At 37.9% G+C, this 15,897-nt stretch overlaps 1 protein-coding gene across 4 annotated transcripts in view; it reads left to right on the top strand.

Annotated features, from left to right (window-relative positions):
- The window catches only part of LOC146463666 (tyrosine-protein phosphatase Lar-like), a 90,331-nt gene that overhangs the window by 41,901 nt on the left and 32,533 nt on the right, over positions 1-15,897 (top strand). Inside the window, exons 25-30 of one of the 4 annotated variants that reach the window (XM_085084084.1) lie at positions 222-530; positions 1,990-2,298; positions 4,130-4,429; positions 6,367-6,675; positions 9,701-10,000; positions 11,956-12,264. In XM_085084084.1, the coding sequence (XP_084940210.1) occupies positions 222-530; positions 1,990-2,298; positions 4,130-4,429; positions 6,367-6,675; positions 9,701-10,000; positions 11,956-12,264 (1,836 nt within the window). The remainder of the gene's footprint in view (positions 1-221; positions 531-1,989; positions 2,299-4,129; positions 4,430-6,366; positions 6,676-9,700; positions 10,001-11,955; positions 12,265-15,897) is intronic. The other 3 variants (XM_085084085.1, XM_085084086.1, XM_085084087.1) reach the window with 3 other exon arrangements.

Below are 15,897 nucleotides of genomic sequence, written 5' to 3'. Positions count from 1 at the left end.
ATAACATTTACTCACCATGATAACAATTAATAATATTTTTCTAATAATTTTTATACCATTATTTGTTTTAACCAAGCATTTGTTATAATTAAATGCAGTTTTGGTATTTTGTTGATTTTCAACATGGTGTGGCTGTTTGGGACATCCCCTTAAATGTCCCCCTCTGTGAGTTTGTCAATGGATTCAAAGTTGCTTGTTGAACATCATGATTTTGTCTTTAGAACCAACTGGCCCACCAACAGATTTTGAGGTTGTTGAAACAACTTCTCAAAGTATTGTGTTAAGTTGGGGTGTAGTCCCTGAAGGTCATAGAAATGGGATAATAGCTGGATATAAAGTAATTTATCAAGCGTTACCAAATGGAGGGAACCTCACAGCCAATGTTAGTGTTGGAGAGGAAGGAAAAGGAACTTCAACAACTTTGTCTGGACTAAATCAGTTTACAAACTACAGCATCAGAGTGTTAGCATACACTGTAAAAGGAGATGGACCACCAAGTGTTGAGCAAACTGTTCAGACAAAGGAGGACAGTAAGTTAAACAACAATGCAAACCATCTTGTACAAATTTTGTTTATTTACATTTGGTCTGCAATAAATTATTTGTGCCCAACATACATTAGCATTAGCATGCAAGGATGATAAAGGTATCTTTTGTATGTGACTATGGGAGGTAATTAAGACATGATTGAAGCCCTATAGTTCTTAAATATTACATGCAAATATTTAAAGGTAGGCTTTAATCAGACACTGCATAAAATGTTATTCCTAAACATAAAAAAATATATATTTGAGTAAATACTGGTAAATAGCTAAATAAATAAACAAATAAATAATAAGCCATGATTTTTAAAATGAAAATGCAATACTTAAACGTGATTGCTTAACGCAATGTGTAGTCAAGATAAATAGGCCTGATTGATAAAGTATGTTTATTATAACATTACATCTTTCACAGTTTACTTAACAATAATTATGATAAATGGTTGACTTGGTTGTAAAGAGGTTATTTAAAATTAAATGTAATCACACTTAAATAAGGAAAGAGTGTACTAATTGCCACCTGTACATGTGTTAATTACTATTTTTCATATGATGGGTGTGTATTAGGTGATTTTTGATCTTTTCAGCCTGTTTTGGCATACTGCATTGTCTGTTTTTTTTCTTGCTCTACAATTCCTTGGGAGAGTTTACTGAGAACACTTTTGCCTCGTGATTACCATGGTTACTTTTTTTTTTTTCGGTTGGCAGTTTAATGTTCTATAGTTTGTTGTTGGTATTTTCATGTATCTGCTTTTCAGGCTTTTTGCTGCTTCAAAGTACGTGAACCTTCTATAAATTAGTATATATACATTTGTAAAGGCCTGCATAAGTTAAGAAAAGAGCTTTGTGACAGTATTCTATTAAAATGCAGAACTAAATCACGTAACATGTTACGATAATTAGGCAGGATGCCCGCAGGGCGGACCGTGTAAAGTTTTTATGTCGGGTATCTTTTTTTTTCTTCATCGTAGCTTAAAAAGTGGAAATTAATTTATTCATTTAACTCTGCTCTTTCCCAGAAGGGATCTATTGTTCTGATTGTCTTCAACAAAAACGGCCCAATCAAAATCTATTATCGGCGCGTATATCACGAGGGAGGGGATCCCTTCATCCCTGTGTCACGTCAAATCATTACTTGAAATTCTGCTCTCTCGTAGAAGGGAAGTTTTTGTTCACTATTGTGGCAGCCATATTGTTTACATGTTTAAGACTCAACTATGCCGTTTTCAAAAAGAAAATTAACCCCTTTAAAGCGGTAAATCGAAAAACTAACTTCAAAGAAGCACTCGACAGTTAAAACAGTGGAAATTGGAGAGTTCCTGGCAAAGCAGTCATGCTTTGTTTGACAGTTGTAGAATAATATGTTGCAATATGGATTGCAGCTTCTCTTTATAACATAGAATTTAAAGATTCATTGACTTACCTGAACCGGCTGATTATTTTTTCAGAGCCCAGCGCTTCGCCTAGGGGATTAAAAGTAAACGACACAACATCGACCAGTATTGTGGTTACGTGGAATGAAGTTCCTGATGCTGATAAAAATGGCATCATACAAAGCTACACCGTCAGGTACCAGGCGATAGGTGGAATCACTGTAAATGCACCTGTTAGTTTTACGAATGTTACGTTTCCCACAAGGATGGTGAACCTGACTGGGCTAATAAAGAATCAGAGGTACAATATCAGTGTTTTGGCGTCAACCGTCAAGGGAGGTGGACCTTACAGCCCTCCAATATCGGCTTCAACAAACGAAGACAGTAAGTCAACATTTTTGTACGATATTACAAGATACAAAGCATACTATAAAGCTCCAAATAAAACAAGTCTTGTTTCTTTTGGTGCTGGGAACCACTATCGCTACTTCACTTTTGTCCGCCCGAAGGACAAAAGAAGTAGTGGCAAGGTTACTGGAGTGATATATGACATTGAATGTGACTCTTGCAAGAAACGTTACCTAGGAAAAACAGTCAGGGCATTGGCGAACAGGCTGTCTGAGCACAGTAATAACCGCTTTTTACGGTTCGTGAACAGTTCCCTGGGAACAGACATCTATCCTCGACAAAGAACGTAGGGATTTCAAGCGCAAAGTTAAAGAAGCGATCTTTGTTAGAAGGAAAGAACCTGAATGATATGATCCACCAGCGGACTTCAATCACCTTTTGTTTCAGATCACTTGATAAAAAGATGAGATGAAAAGCCTGGTTTTTATACTTTATTTCGCTGATGAAGTTTCTAGGGTAGAAGCGAAAGCTCCGAATTAAAAACCTCTTTCTCCGATTAAAAGAATTTAGATACGTTAGTTAAAAATATTGTTTCCGTTATCGTCATCATTTTATTGGCCTTTAAAAAGCAAATTTGTGCAAATGTGATCTGTTCGGATTCTTTAGCTGAAGATTTAAATTACCGAAAATGTTGTGGAATTGAATCTAACTTTCCGAATTCCGAATTTTCGGGACAAGCCCCTGATATCATCTTTATTTGTAAACAAATTGTTGTTATTGTTGTTGATACTGTATTAACGGGATTACTGTTAGGGTTCCGAAAATAAAGCTGGCCTTTATTTCGCACTTTTGATGATGGCAGATGCATTCAATGTTCTTCCGAAAGCAAAAGAGAGTAGCTTTCAGTGTTGAAGAAAACTCTTTTATTTTTCTTGACAATTTAATCCGAATTTCTGAGGCAGGTGATGCCTTCCGAACAGATATTTCATCAAAATGAACTGTCAAGCGCCACGTTAAAATGATCGGGATACGTTACGATACACCAGGAAAATAAATGGATCCCCTAAACTTTAACAGGATTCCGTATATGTAAGTATAAGACATCAAAGAATACTGGTTAGTAGTATCTAACAGTGTGCAGTTGTCAACAAAATGACGGCCGAAGTTTCTGTGAAGTTTCACCTTCATCAACTATCCTGCGATAGAAATCTCGAGCTCATAATCCAATGGGCCTTTTGCAGTAGCTGGTCACATGGTACAAAATCCGCCAAACTGGATGGCAAAAGAATGTATTAGACTCAAAAACAGAGGAATTCCAACCTGTTAAGCTTGACTTTCCTTTGTTCTCGATGTCCCCATAAAGGATGGTGCGCTTTTTTGCCGTCCAGTATAGCGGAATTTTACCATGCGACCAGTTAGTGCAATAGGCCCATTGTTAATTATAAAGTTTTCGGACACCGGCTTCCTTATTCCATCTCTCTCCGCATACCTTATGTACAGGGACTCACTAACAGTGAACTTGTATTTGTCATTTCATTTACCTGTTGTGTTAAAATTGGAACCAACTCTACACAAATGTTAGTGTAAAGTCATGATTTATCTTCTTTCCAATAAAGGTCAAAGAGACGCATCTTTCTCCGAGCAGTCTCTTTGCATGGTCCTCCAATATTCCCAGTATCATTTATAACCCCAAAGACTACAAATACTGGCTTAGGTAAAGTTGGTCCACTGTCCTTCCTCTCCAGCATATTTCGACGATTACAAAAAGTAACAAATTACTAAAAATTCTGGAAAAAGAACTTAATTGGGTCAATTTATTGAAAGGATCAGCACCCTCAATAACTGAAACTTGTCATTTGTATATCAGAACCTGATGGTGCTCCACAAAATGTAAGTGGATATAACACCAGCTCAACCAGCATCTTAGTGTCGTGGGAAGAAGTGCCAGCGGACCTACAGAATGGTGACATCACAGCTTACACCATTGCCTACCAGTCACAAACAGAGAATCATGATGGAAATGTTTCAGCTGGGCCTAATGATCGTAAAAAGAACATAACAGGTCTAAAGGAATATGTGAACTACAATATCACGGTGTTTGCATCTACAGGGATAGGAGCTGGTCCACACAGTAGTCCTGTTCTTGTTGTAAGAACAGACCAGGACAGTAAGTCTTTCTTCCTTAATAGCTTTTGTCGTTGTACTACTTATTTTAATATATGCGAAGTTTTTCTTTATTCAGAGGTTAATACATGTTTAGCTAGGTCTGTTTTTTATTCGAGAAATGGGCTATTTAACCTACATTTTGGGGGTAAAAGAATACTTCTTATTGAACCACTTCACCACTGAAGTGGCGATGGAATACCTGCGGTTTTCATGAGCTTTCAAAAAGTATATCCAGTCCTAACGTGCGTTTTTCAAGGCTCTCGATGAGCCTTCTGACCCGAAAGATATTTTTCTTTTCCCTTTTGTACCGATTACTTATTTTTTTCTTACAAACTATTGAACTCAATGATTTTCCAAATCGTGAAAACCTTAATAAGTTTTTGATTTCAAAATTATCCAAAATTGAATTCAGTTTCGGTGTTAAATGTTGTGTATGTGAAATAGTTTTACAGCAGGAAATCGTTCTAGTAGTTAAAGAAACGTACGCCTGGCCCGGTGGACTACAAATTCTGCTATTTGTTCTGTTTACTCCCCACGACCTAAAGCGTTTCTTGTTACTGAATGTTCAGATATTTGTTTTTTTATTAAAGAATTTTAAAGCTAATTTTTATAATTTTTCCGACATTAGATTTTAACATTTTATTGGCAAACTGATCTTTACAAAAACAACATTTCATTGTCAAACTGATAATTTGAGCAATAAGTGAAAGTCAAATTACTGGATAAAGTTAATAAAATACATTACATGATGTTGTCCTCTATTTTTACGTTAGGTTAAAATGCATTTTCGTGTAGTTTTGAGCAATCCTAGGTCTGTGTGTGTTACAAGTGTACATATAATTGGGCAAGGTTGAAGAGAATTTTACTTAATTAATAAATTAATTAATAAGTCTCGACATCCGACTCCTTTGCAAATGCCTTAAATTCTCCCTTAAAACTCTATAATGTGGAACAGTTTTTCACCGGATATTCGGAAACTATGAAAACATAATTTCAAGATAAAACTGCACGAAGTGTTACATAAGGTTCTGTTATTTGAGGACACCTATGTTGACACGCCTACTCTGATTTCCAAACTATCACAGTATTATTACAGGATAATTTATAGCTACCTCTTTTCTTAAAGTTGCTAGTGTATATCATATACATGTATATGTATTTATTTTTTAAAATGTAACGACTTTCTCTTATATTTTACTGCTTCATTTCTTGTTGTTTGTTTTTTATGTCTTCGATATATTTTGTACTTCTTTTTCCTTTCACTTGCCGCCTCGGTAAGCTTTTGTTACTTGCGGTCCAGTGTAATTAACTAAAAAATTCTTAAAACATAATAAAGATGGCGTCAAGTTTTCCGTTTCTGATTCCATTAGGACTGCATGTCGTAAGTAAAGCATAACATACATATGTTTTTTCTTTCTTTCTTTTTCCTAAAAACCAATCGCCGAACTTTACTATACAATGAGAACAAATAGCGCCACAAAATCACTAAAGCAATTCAGTCAAAATTCTAGCTATGGGGCTCGTGAGTGATACCAGACACCACATTAAGCAGCCAATTCATTGCGAAACAGACAAATTAAGCCCCAGTGGTCGAAAAAAATTGGATGATTGTGCAACGATAAATGCGGCTGTGTGAACACTACTCTCTGCTAGTGAGTACATCAGTTTCATTTCATTGTAAAGCAGTGTTCTATTTCTATTCCATAGATAAAGCTAGAAAAGTTTCTTTTTTGGGGGGTGGGAGGGGGGGGGGGGTACTAATCTGTATAGAGTTAAGTTTGAAGTTTTTTAGAGCAATGTTTTTGATTGCTTCTCAATCCGACCCGTCCTGTTTAATAAGGGCTTCTTAAATGAATATGGATTACAGCGTATATTTTAATGATGAGAATTTTCTCAGTAGATTCACTGACTCACTTGTACCGCCTGATTATTTTTCAGAGCCCAGCGGTTCGCCTGGGGGATTAAAAGAAGACGACACAACATCGACCAGTATTGTGGTTACGTGGAATGAAGTTCCCGGTGCCGACAAAAATGGCATCATACTAAGCTACACCGTCAGGTACCAGGCGATAGGTGGAATCACTGTAAATGCACCTGTTAGTTTTACGAATGTTACGTTTCCCACAAGGATGGTGAACCTGACTGGTCTAATAAAGAATCAGAGGTACAATATCAGTGTTTTGGCGTCTACTGTTGAAGGAGATGGACCTTACAGCCCTCCAATATCGGCTTCAACAAACGAAGACAGTAAGTCAACATTTTTGTACGATATTAGAAGATACAAAGCATACTATAAAGCTCCAAATAAAACAGTTCTTGTTTCTTTTGGTGCTGGGAACCACTATCACTACTTTTCACTTTCGGATGGTTGTAGCTTTATTTTCAGGTTGCTAAAACCGCATCCCTTCTGTGGGTCAACCTCACTGAATGAAATTATCGGTACATGGACCTTTACGCAGGTCGGAAAATACACAAGGAAGAAATGGAAGCAAAATAGTTAAGTTAACTTTGCGTTCCCTTCTCGTCCACCCGAAGGACAAAAGAAGTAGTAGCAAGGTTACTGGAGAGATATATGACATTGAATGTGACTCTTGCAAGAAACGTTACCTAGGAGAAACAGCCAGGGCATTGGGGAACAGGCTGTCTGAGCACAGTAATAACCGCTATTTTCGGTTCGTGAACAGTTCGCTGGGAACAGACATCTATCCTCTACAAAGAACATAGGATTTCAAGCGCAAAGTTAAAGAAGCGATCTTTGTTAGAAGGAAAGAACCTGAAGGATATGATCCACAGCGGACTTCAATCACCTTTTGTTTCGGATCACTTGATAAAAAGATGAGATGAAAAGCCTGGTTTTTATACTTTATTTCGCTGATGAAGTTTCTAGGGTAGAAGCGAAAGCTCCTAATTGAAAACTTCTTTCTCCGATTAAAAGAATTTAGATACGTTAGTTAAAATATTGTTTCCAGTATCGTCATCATTTTATGGCCTTTTAAAAAGGAAATTGGTGCAAATGTGACCTGTTCGGATTCTTTAGCTGAAGATTTAAATTACCGAAAATTTTGTGGAATTGAATCTAACTTTCCGAATTCCGAAATTTCGGGACAAGCCCCTGATATCATCTGTATTTGTAAACAATTTAATTATAAAAGTTAACGCTAAAAGAGAACGACCTTTCGACCGTGCGACGGTCATTTTCAAGTTCAAGATGAGCAGTAAAATATGTGCTTATATACAATTGTGAAAAAACTAATGAGATACTGACTTAAAAAGCTGAAAGATATTCAAATCTAAACAATATAAAAAATAATAGCGTGAATGATAAATTCAAAGGAACGCTAAAAACGATAAAAGGTGTTTAAAAGGTATTTAAAAGTGAAATAATTAGACAAATGACTTCGCGCGGATCGAGTCGCATTGTTTGTTCAGTTTCGGCTTTAGGTCACGAATAAACAACGTCTCGAAGATCAAGCAGTCGAGTTTGTTCTGACACTTTTTCAGGATTTTTAAGTTGCTTTTAATGGTCTCTGGATCCTGTCCATGCTCGTCCGTTACGTGATTGCCAATTGCTGATCGCTTGTGTTCCTCCACACGTTGATGTAAGTGTCGACTCGTGAAGCCAACATAGTCTGCATTGCACAAACCACATTTGAAATAATAAACGTTTTGTTGATTCACAATTGGAGGTTTATGTTCCTTTGGTTTGATTTTTCTTTTGATCTTCTGACTTGTGTAGACAGGATGGACATCAGCATCAATCTTTCGGCTGAGACCACTAAGTTGGTGTCTTACCGCGTTCGCTGATTTCTGGTCTTTGAAAGGTAGGACGATTCTGACGAGAGCTCGTTCGTCGGATACCCGTTGTTTAGGACATGCATTCTCAGTAACTTTCGTTTCAAAAAAATGTGCGACTCGATCCGCGCGAAGTTATTTGTTTAATTATTTCACTTTAAAATACCTTTTATCGTTTTTAGCGTTCCTTTGTATTTATCATTCACGCTATTATTTTTTATATTGTTTGGATGTGAATATCTCAGAGCTTTTTAAGTCAGTATCTCATTAGTTTTTTCACAATTGTATATAAGCACATATTTTACTTCTCATCTTGAACTTGAAAATGACCGTCGGACGGTCGAAAGGTCGTTCTCTTTTAGCGTTAACTTTTATAATTAAATCAATTTCGAAAAAAATTGTAAACAAATTGTTATTATGGTTGTTGTTGTATTAACGGGTTTGTGTTAGGGTTCCGGAATTGAAGCTGGCCTTTATTTCGTCCTTTTGACGATGCATTCAATGTTCTTCCGAAAGCAAAAGAGAGTAGTTTCCAGTCTTGAAGAAAACTCTTGTATTTTTCTTGACAATTTAATCCGAATTATTTCTGAGGCGGGTGATGCTTTCCGAACAGATATTTCATCAAAATGAACTGTCAAGCGCCACTTTAAAATGATCGGGATACGTTACGATACACCAGGAAAATAAATGGATCCCCTAAACTTTAACAGGATTCCGTATATGTAAGTATAAGGCATCAAAGAAATACAAGTTAGTAGTATCTAACAGTGTGCAGTTGTCAACAAAATGGCGGCCGCTTCTTCGCGTTTTCGAAGTTTCTGTGAAGTTTCACCTTCATCAACTATCCTGCGATAGAAATCTCGAGCTCATAATCAAATGGCCATTTTGCAGTAACTAGTCACATGGTACAAAATCCGCCATACTGGATTGCAAATGAATGTATTAGATTCAAACACAGAGGAATTCCAATCTGTTAAGCTTGACTCATCCAGTATTTCGGATTTTTACCATGTGACCAGTTAGTGCAATAGGCCCATTGTTAATTATACAGTTCTCGGACACCGGCTTCCTTCTACGTCAGTATCATCTCTCTTCGTATACCTTATGTACAGGGACTTAATAACGGTTAACTTGTATTTGTCATTTCATTTACCTGCTGTGTTAACATTGGAACCAACTTTACGCAAATGTTATTGTAAAATCATGATTTTTCTTCTTCCCAATAAAGGTCAAAGAGACGCATCTTTCTCCGAGCAGTCTCATTGCATGGTCCTCCAATATTCCCAGTATCATTTATAACCCCAAAGACTGCAAATACCGGCTTAGATAAAGTTGGTCCAATTGTCCTTCCTCTCCAGCATATTTCGACGATTGCAAAAAGTAACAAATTACTAAAAATTCTGGAAAACGAACTTAATTGGGTCAATTTCATGAAAGGATCATCACCCTCAATAACTGAAACTTGTCATTTCTATATCAGGACCTGATGGTGCTCCACAAAATGTAAGTGGATATAACACCAGCTCAACCAGCATCTTAGTCTCGTGGAATGAAGTGTCAGCGGACCTACAGAATGGTGTCATCACAGCTTACACCATTGCCTACCAATCACAAACAGAGAATCACACAGACAGTGTTGAAGTTGGTCGCAATGATCATCAAAAGAACATAACAGGTCTAAAGGAATATGTGAACTACAATATCACGGTGTTTGCATCTACAGTGATAGGGGCTGGTCCACACAGTAGTCCTGTTCTTGTTGTAAGAACAGACCAGGATGGTAAGTCTTTCTTCCTTAATAGCTTTTGTCGTTGTTCTTCTTATTTTAATATATGTGAAGTTTTTCTTTATCCAGAGGTTAATACATGTTTAGCTAGGTCTGTTTTTTATTCGAGAAATGGGCTATTTAACCTACATTTTGGGGGTAAAAGAATACTTCTTATTGAACCACTTCACCACTGAAGTGGCGATGGAATACCTGCGGTTTTCATGAGCTTTCAAAAAGTGTATCCAGTCCTAACGTGCATTTTTTAAGGCTTCCGATGAGCTTTCTGACCCGAAAGATATTTTTCTTATCCCTTTTGTACGGATTACTGATTTTTTTCTTACAAACTATCAAACTCAACGATTTTCCAAATCGTGAAAACCTTAATAAGTTTTTGCTTTCAAAATTATCCAAAATTGAATTCAGTTTCGGTGTTGAATGTTGTGTATGTGAAATAGTTTTACAGCAGGTAATCGTTTTAGGAGTTAAAGAAACGTACGCCTGGCCCGGTGGACTACAAATTTTGCTATTCGTTCTGTTAACTCCCCACAACCTTAAGCGTTTCTTTTTACTGATGGTTCAGATATTCGTTTTTTTATTAAAGAATTTTAAAGCTTAATTTAATAATTTTACTTACAACAGATTTTAACATTTTATTGGCAGACTTATACTTAAAAAAAATATTTCAAGGTTAAATCGATCAGGTCAAACTGATAATTTGAGCAATAAGTGAAAGTCAAATTACTGGATAAAGTTGATAAAAATAATACATTACATGATGTTGTTCTCTATTTTTACGTTAGGTTGAAACGTATTTTCGTGTAGTTTTGAGCAATTCTAAGTCTGTGTGTGTTACACGTGTACATTTACTTGGGCAAGGTTGAAGAGAATTTTACTTAATTAATTAATAAATTAATTAATTAGTGTCGACATCCAACTCCTTCGCAAACTCCTCAAATTTTCCCCCTGAAACTCTTTAATGTGGAACAGTTTTTCACCGGATATTCGGAAACTATGAAAACATAATTTCAAGATAAAACTGCACGAAGTGTAACATAAGGTTCTGTTATTTGAGGACACCTATGTTGACACGCCTACTCTGAGTTCCAAACTATCACAGTATTATTACAGGATAATTTATAGCTACTTCTTTTCTTAAAGTTGCTAGTGTATATCATATACATGTATATGTATTTCTTTTTTAAAATGTAATTACTTTCGATCTCTTATATCTTATATTTTACTGCTTTATTTCTTCTTATTTCTACTTGTTATTTTTGATGCTCCAATATATTTTGTACTTCTTTTTCCCTTTCACTGCCCTCCTCGACAAGCTTTCGCTGACTGCAGTCCAGTGTGATTAACTAAAAGATTCTTAATCATAATAAAGGTTGCGTCAAGGTTTTCATTTCTTATTCCATTAGGACTGCTCGTCTTAAGAAAAGCTTAACATAGAAATGTTTTTTTTTTTTTCTGAAAACTTATCGCACATACCTTATCATTCTTGAGAACAAATAGCTCCACAAAATCACCAAAGCAATTCAAAATTGCCGCTATGGAGTTTGTGAGTGATGCCAGAGACCATACATTAAGCAGCCAATTCATTGGGAAACAGAGTCAAATTTAGCCCAAGTTGTGGAAAAAAATTGGACCGGATTGTGAAACGATAAATACGGCCGTGTGAACACTACTCCCTGCTGGTGAGGACATCAGTTTCATTTCATTGTATAGCAGTGTTTATTTCTATTCCATAGAACAATCTAGAAAAAAGTTTCTCTTTCTTTGAGTACTAATCTGTATAGAGTTAAGTTTGAAGCTGTTTCAGAGCAATGTTTTTTATTGCTTCTGAATCCGACCCGTCCTGTTTAATAAGGGCTTCTTAATGAATATGGATTACAGCGTATATTTTAATGATGAGAATTTTCTCAGTAGATTCACTGACTCACTTGTACCGCCTGATTATTTTTCAGAGCCCAGCGGTTCGCCTGGGGGATTGAAAGAAGACGACACAACATCGACCAGTATTGTGGTTACGTGGAATGAAGTTCCCGGTGCCGACAAAAATGGCATCATACTAAGCTACACCGTCAGGTACCAGGCGATTGGTGGAATCACTGTAAATGCACCTGTTAGTTTTACCAAGATTAATTCTCCCACAAGGATGGTGAACCTGACTGGTCTAATAAAGAATCAGAGGTACAATATCAGTGTTTTGGCGTCTACTGTTGAAGGAGATGGACCTTACAGCCCTCCAATATCGGCTTCAACAAACGAAGACAGTAAGTCAACATTTTTGTACGATATTAGAAGATACAAAGCATACTATAAAGCTCCAAATAAAACAGTTCTTGTTTCTTTTGGTGCTGGGAACCACTATCACTACTTTTCACTTTCGGATGGTTGTAGCTTTATTTTCAGGTTGCTAAAACCGCATCCCTTCTGTGGGTCAACCTCACTGAATGAAATTATCGGTACATGGACCTTTACGCAGGTCGGAAAATACACAAGGAAGAAATGGAAGCAAAATAGTTAAGTTAACTTTGCGTTCCCTTCTCGTCCACCCGAAGGACAAAAGAAGTAGTAGCAAGGTTACTGGAGAGATATATGACATTGAATGTGACTCTTGCAAGAAACGTTACCTAGGAGAAACAGCCAGGGCATTGGGGAACAGGCTGTCTGAGCACAGTAATAACCGCTATTTTCGGTTCGTGAACAGTTCGCTGGGAACAGACATCTATCCTCTACAAAGAACGTAGGGATTTCAAGCGCAAAGTTAAAGAAGCGATCTTTGTTAGAAGGAAAGAACCTGAATGATATGATCCACCAGCGGACTTCAATCACATTTTGTTTCGGATCACGGAAGTAAAAGATGAGATGAAAAGGTGTGTTTTTACACTTTATTTCGCTGATAAAGTTTCTACGATAGAAGCGAAAGCTGCGAATTGAAAACTTCTTTCTCCGATTAAAAGAATTTAGATACGTTAGTTAAAATATTGTTCCGATATCGTCATCATTTTATGGCCTTTTAAAAAGGAAATTGGTGCAAATGTGATTTGTTCGGATTCTTTAGCTGAAGATTTAAATTACCGAAAATTTTGTGGAATTGAATCTAACTTTCCGAATTCTGAATTTGCGGGACAAGCCCGTGATATCATCTGTATTTGTAAACAAATTGTTGTTATTTTTGTTGTTGTATTAACGGGATTGCTGTCAGGGTTCCGAAATTGAAGCTGGCCTTTATTTCGTCCTTTTGACGATGCATTCAATGTTCTTCCGAAAGTAAAAGAGAGTAGTTTCCAGTCTTGAAGAAAACTCTTGTATTTTTCTTGACAAAAAATACTAAAATTGCAGTCAGGGATAGACATCAGACATGGACATAGGAGCTTTCATGACGGAAGATCCGTACGTGGATGAGAACAGATGGGTGATGAATTTGTCCCACCGTCAACTTAGTGAACACGAAACAAGTGCGTTACAACATGGCCTTAATCTTGCTACAACTCCAAGAACCATCCCGGTGTCGTGCATCGTTGCGCACGTTGAGTCTGGGGTTTGCAATCTTCCGGGAAGCGCTAAAGCGACAATACGTGCCTCTATTGTAAACATCTTGAAGAACAGCAAACCCGAGGCTAGTCAGAACATCACACGACAACAGCTCGCCGCGGTTCGGACTCTCCAACAGGACCCAACCATCACCATTGTGCCAGCAGACAAAGGGAAGGCTGGAGTCGTTATGGACACGGATGAGTACCATGAGAAGGGTCGTAGTCTATTGAGCGATAAAGACACCTACACTAAGGTCACAGACAAACGCAGGAATCCAACATCACGGGTTGAAAAGGACCTCAACAACTTATTTTCAGAAATTACAGCTTTTACCAATAACACGCGGCCTATGGCATTCAAAAGAGTCGGATAAAGTTGCGTTTTGGTGGACGTCAATCAAAGAAAAGCCGTTGAAATTATTTTGAATTCTGACAAGATTCCAAGGTAACCCTGCAAGAAACTAAGAATTTTACCTCAGTAAGAGAAGGTAAACTTATTTAAATTGATTCTCCTTCCAGATCAAGCGCAAATAAAAGGTTTTAAAAATTTCGATTATCACTGCACGTGATAATTTGCTCACTTGCACGCATCGCTGATTTAATTGTCAGGTGTGGCGATTTCAAATCTTTCATAAAAAAATACCGCTTCGTCTAAACAATGCGCATTTTTTAGACAGTCTGTCTTGGAAATCAGCTTTCATAAAGTCTACCATCCGTCAGCGGATAAAACTGTCAATTTATTCGTTCTGTTGCCTTGAAATGTTCGCAGAATTCAAATTAATTTCAACGGCTTTTCTTTGATTGACGTCCACCAAAACGCAACTCTATCGGAGTCTTTTGAAGGCGATAGGTCGCGTGTTATTGGTAACCGCTGTAAGTCGTGTCCTTCCACTCATGACCCGAATGTCAAGCAAGTAGCTCCAAAGATGTATCACCGTCTTCACAGCACAGATGCTACCCCCGCAGCCTTCTATGGGCTTCCAAAGATCCACAAGCCTGGCATACCACTACGCCCAATAACCAGCTGCATCTACGCACCAACCTACACTGTATCCCGACATTTGGTTTCCATCTTATCCCCGCTACTGGAGGATAAATACACGGTAACTAACAGTGTTATGTTTGCCCAACACGTTAGAGACCAACCAATCACGGAAGATGAGATCATGGTATCATTCGATGTCGTTGCATTGTTTACGTCCATTCCTGTAGACCTCGCTTTGCAGATTGTCCGTGAAAAATTACAACAGGACGCAACTCTAACGGATCGCACAGATATTTCTGTAACAAACATCATGAAGTTACTAGAGTTTGTACTGAAGAACAGCTTCTTTACTTACGAACAGGAACATTACTAGCAAACGTTCGGCTGTGCCATGGCATCTCCCGTGAGTGCCACTATCGCTAACTTGGTGATGGAGTACATAGAAGAAAGCGCAATTGCCACCGCTACTCATCCTCCACGCTGGTGGTACCGATACGTGGACGACAGCCATGCGTGCCATAAGAAGGATTACATACAAGAATTTGATGATCATCTGAATTCTGTTAACCCTAACATACAGTTCACCAAGGAGCTTGAGAAGGATAACGGGCTTTCCTGCTTAGACACAACAACAACCCGAGTACGTGGTCGTATACAGGTCAGTGTTTACAGAAAACCAACACACAGATAAATACCTCGATTACAACTCCCACCACCCATCGCAGCACAAGAGGTTAGTCGTTAATACACTCCTTCGCAGGGCCTAAGAAATTCCATCAACAAATGCGGGGCGGTCTAGAGAGAGGACACACGTCATCAATGTGCTAAGAGATAACAATTACCCTCTGCGTTTTATTCGGAGCTACAAGTCTTACCACAGCGCTCTCCGCCGCGATTCAAATACCAACGACGCTTCCATCGCTAGCGCCCCTTCAACGTCAACATTTGTCGTTCTTCCGTATGTTAGAGGAGTCTCTGAGAGAATTTCGCGAGTACTACGCAACAATGGTGTTAAAGTGGGTTACAAACCTTGCAATGTTTTGCGCACGCGTTTCCCGAGACCAAAGGACAAACCATCTACCTTGCAGTGCCGAGGTGTTGTTTACAAAGTCGGCTGCCTTGATTGCAACTTCGTGTACTATGGACAGACTGACAGAGCCTTGGAAACAAGGTTAAAAGACCATGAACGGACAGTTCGGGTTGGAGATGATAACTCCAACATTGCGCAACACGCGAACCAGTTTGTCCGTAATATAGACTTCGACCATGCGACAATTGTGGACAAGGCTCGTAATTTTCACGAGAGACTTTTTCTCGAGGCTTGGTATTCGCAAAGTGACAACCACGCGGGAAACGAACATATTGCTATCCCGGATGTCTAC

Source organism: Pavona decussata, unplaced genomic scaffold (assembly GCF_977016875.1).
Source record: "Pavona decussata unplaced genomic scaffold, jaPavDecu1.1 SCAFFOLD_175, whole genome shotgun sequence".
NCBI classification, from domain to species: Eukaryota; Metazoa; Cnidaria; class Anthozoa; order Scleractinia; family Agariciidae; genus Pavona; species Pavona decussata.
The sequence above is the reverse complement of the archived record's forward strand: the minus strand, read 5'-3'. Positions and strand labels throughout refer to the sequence as shown.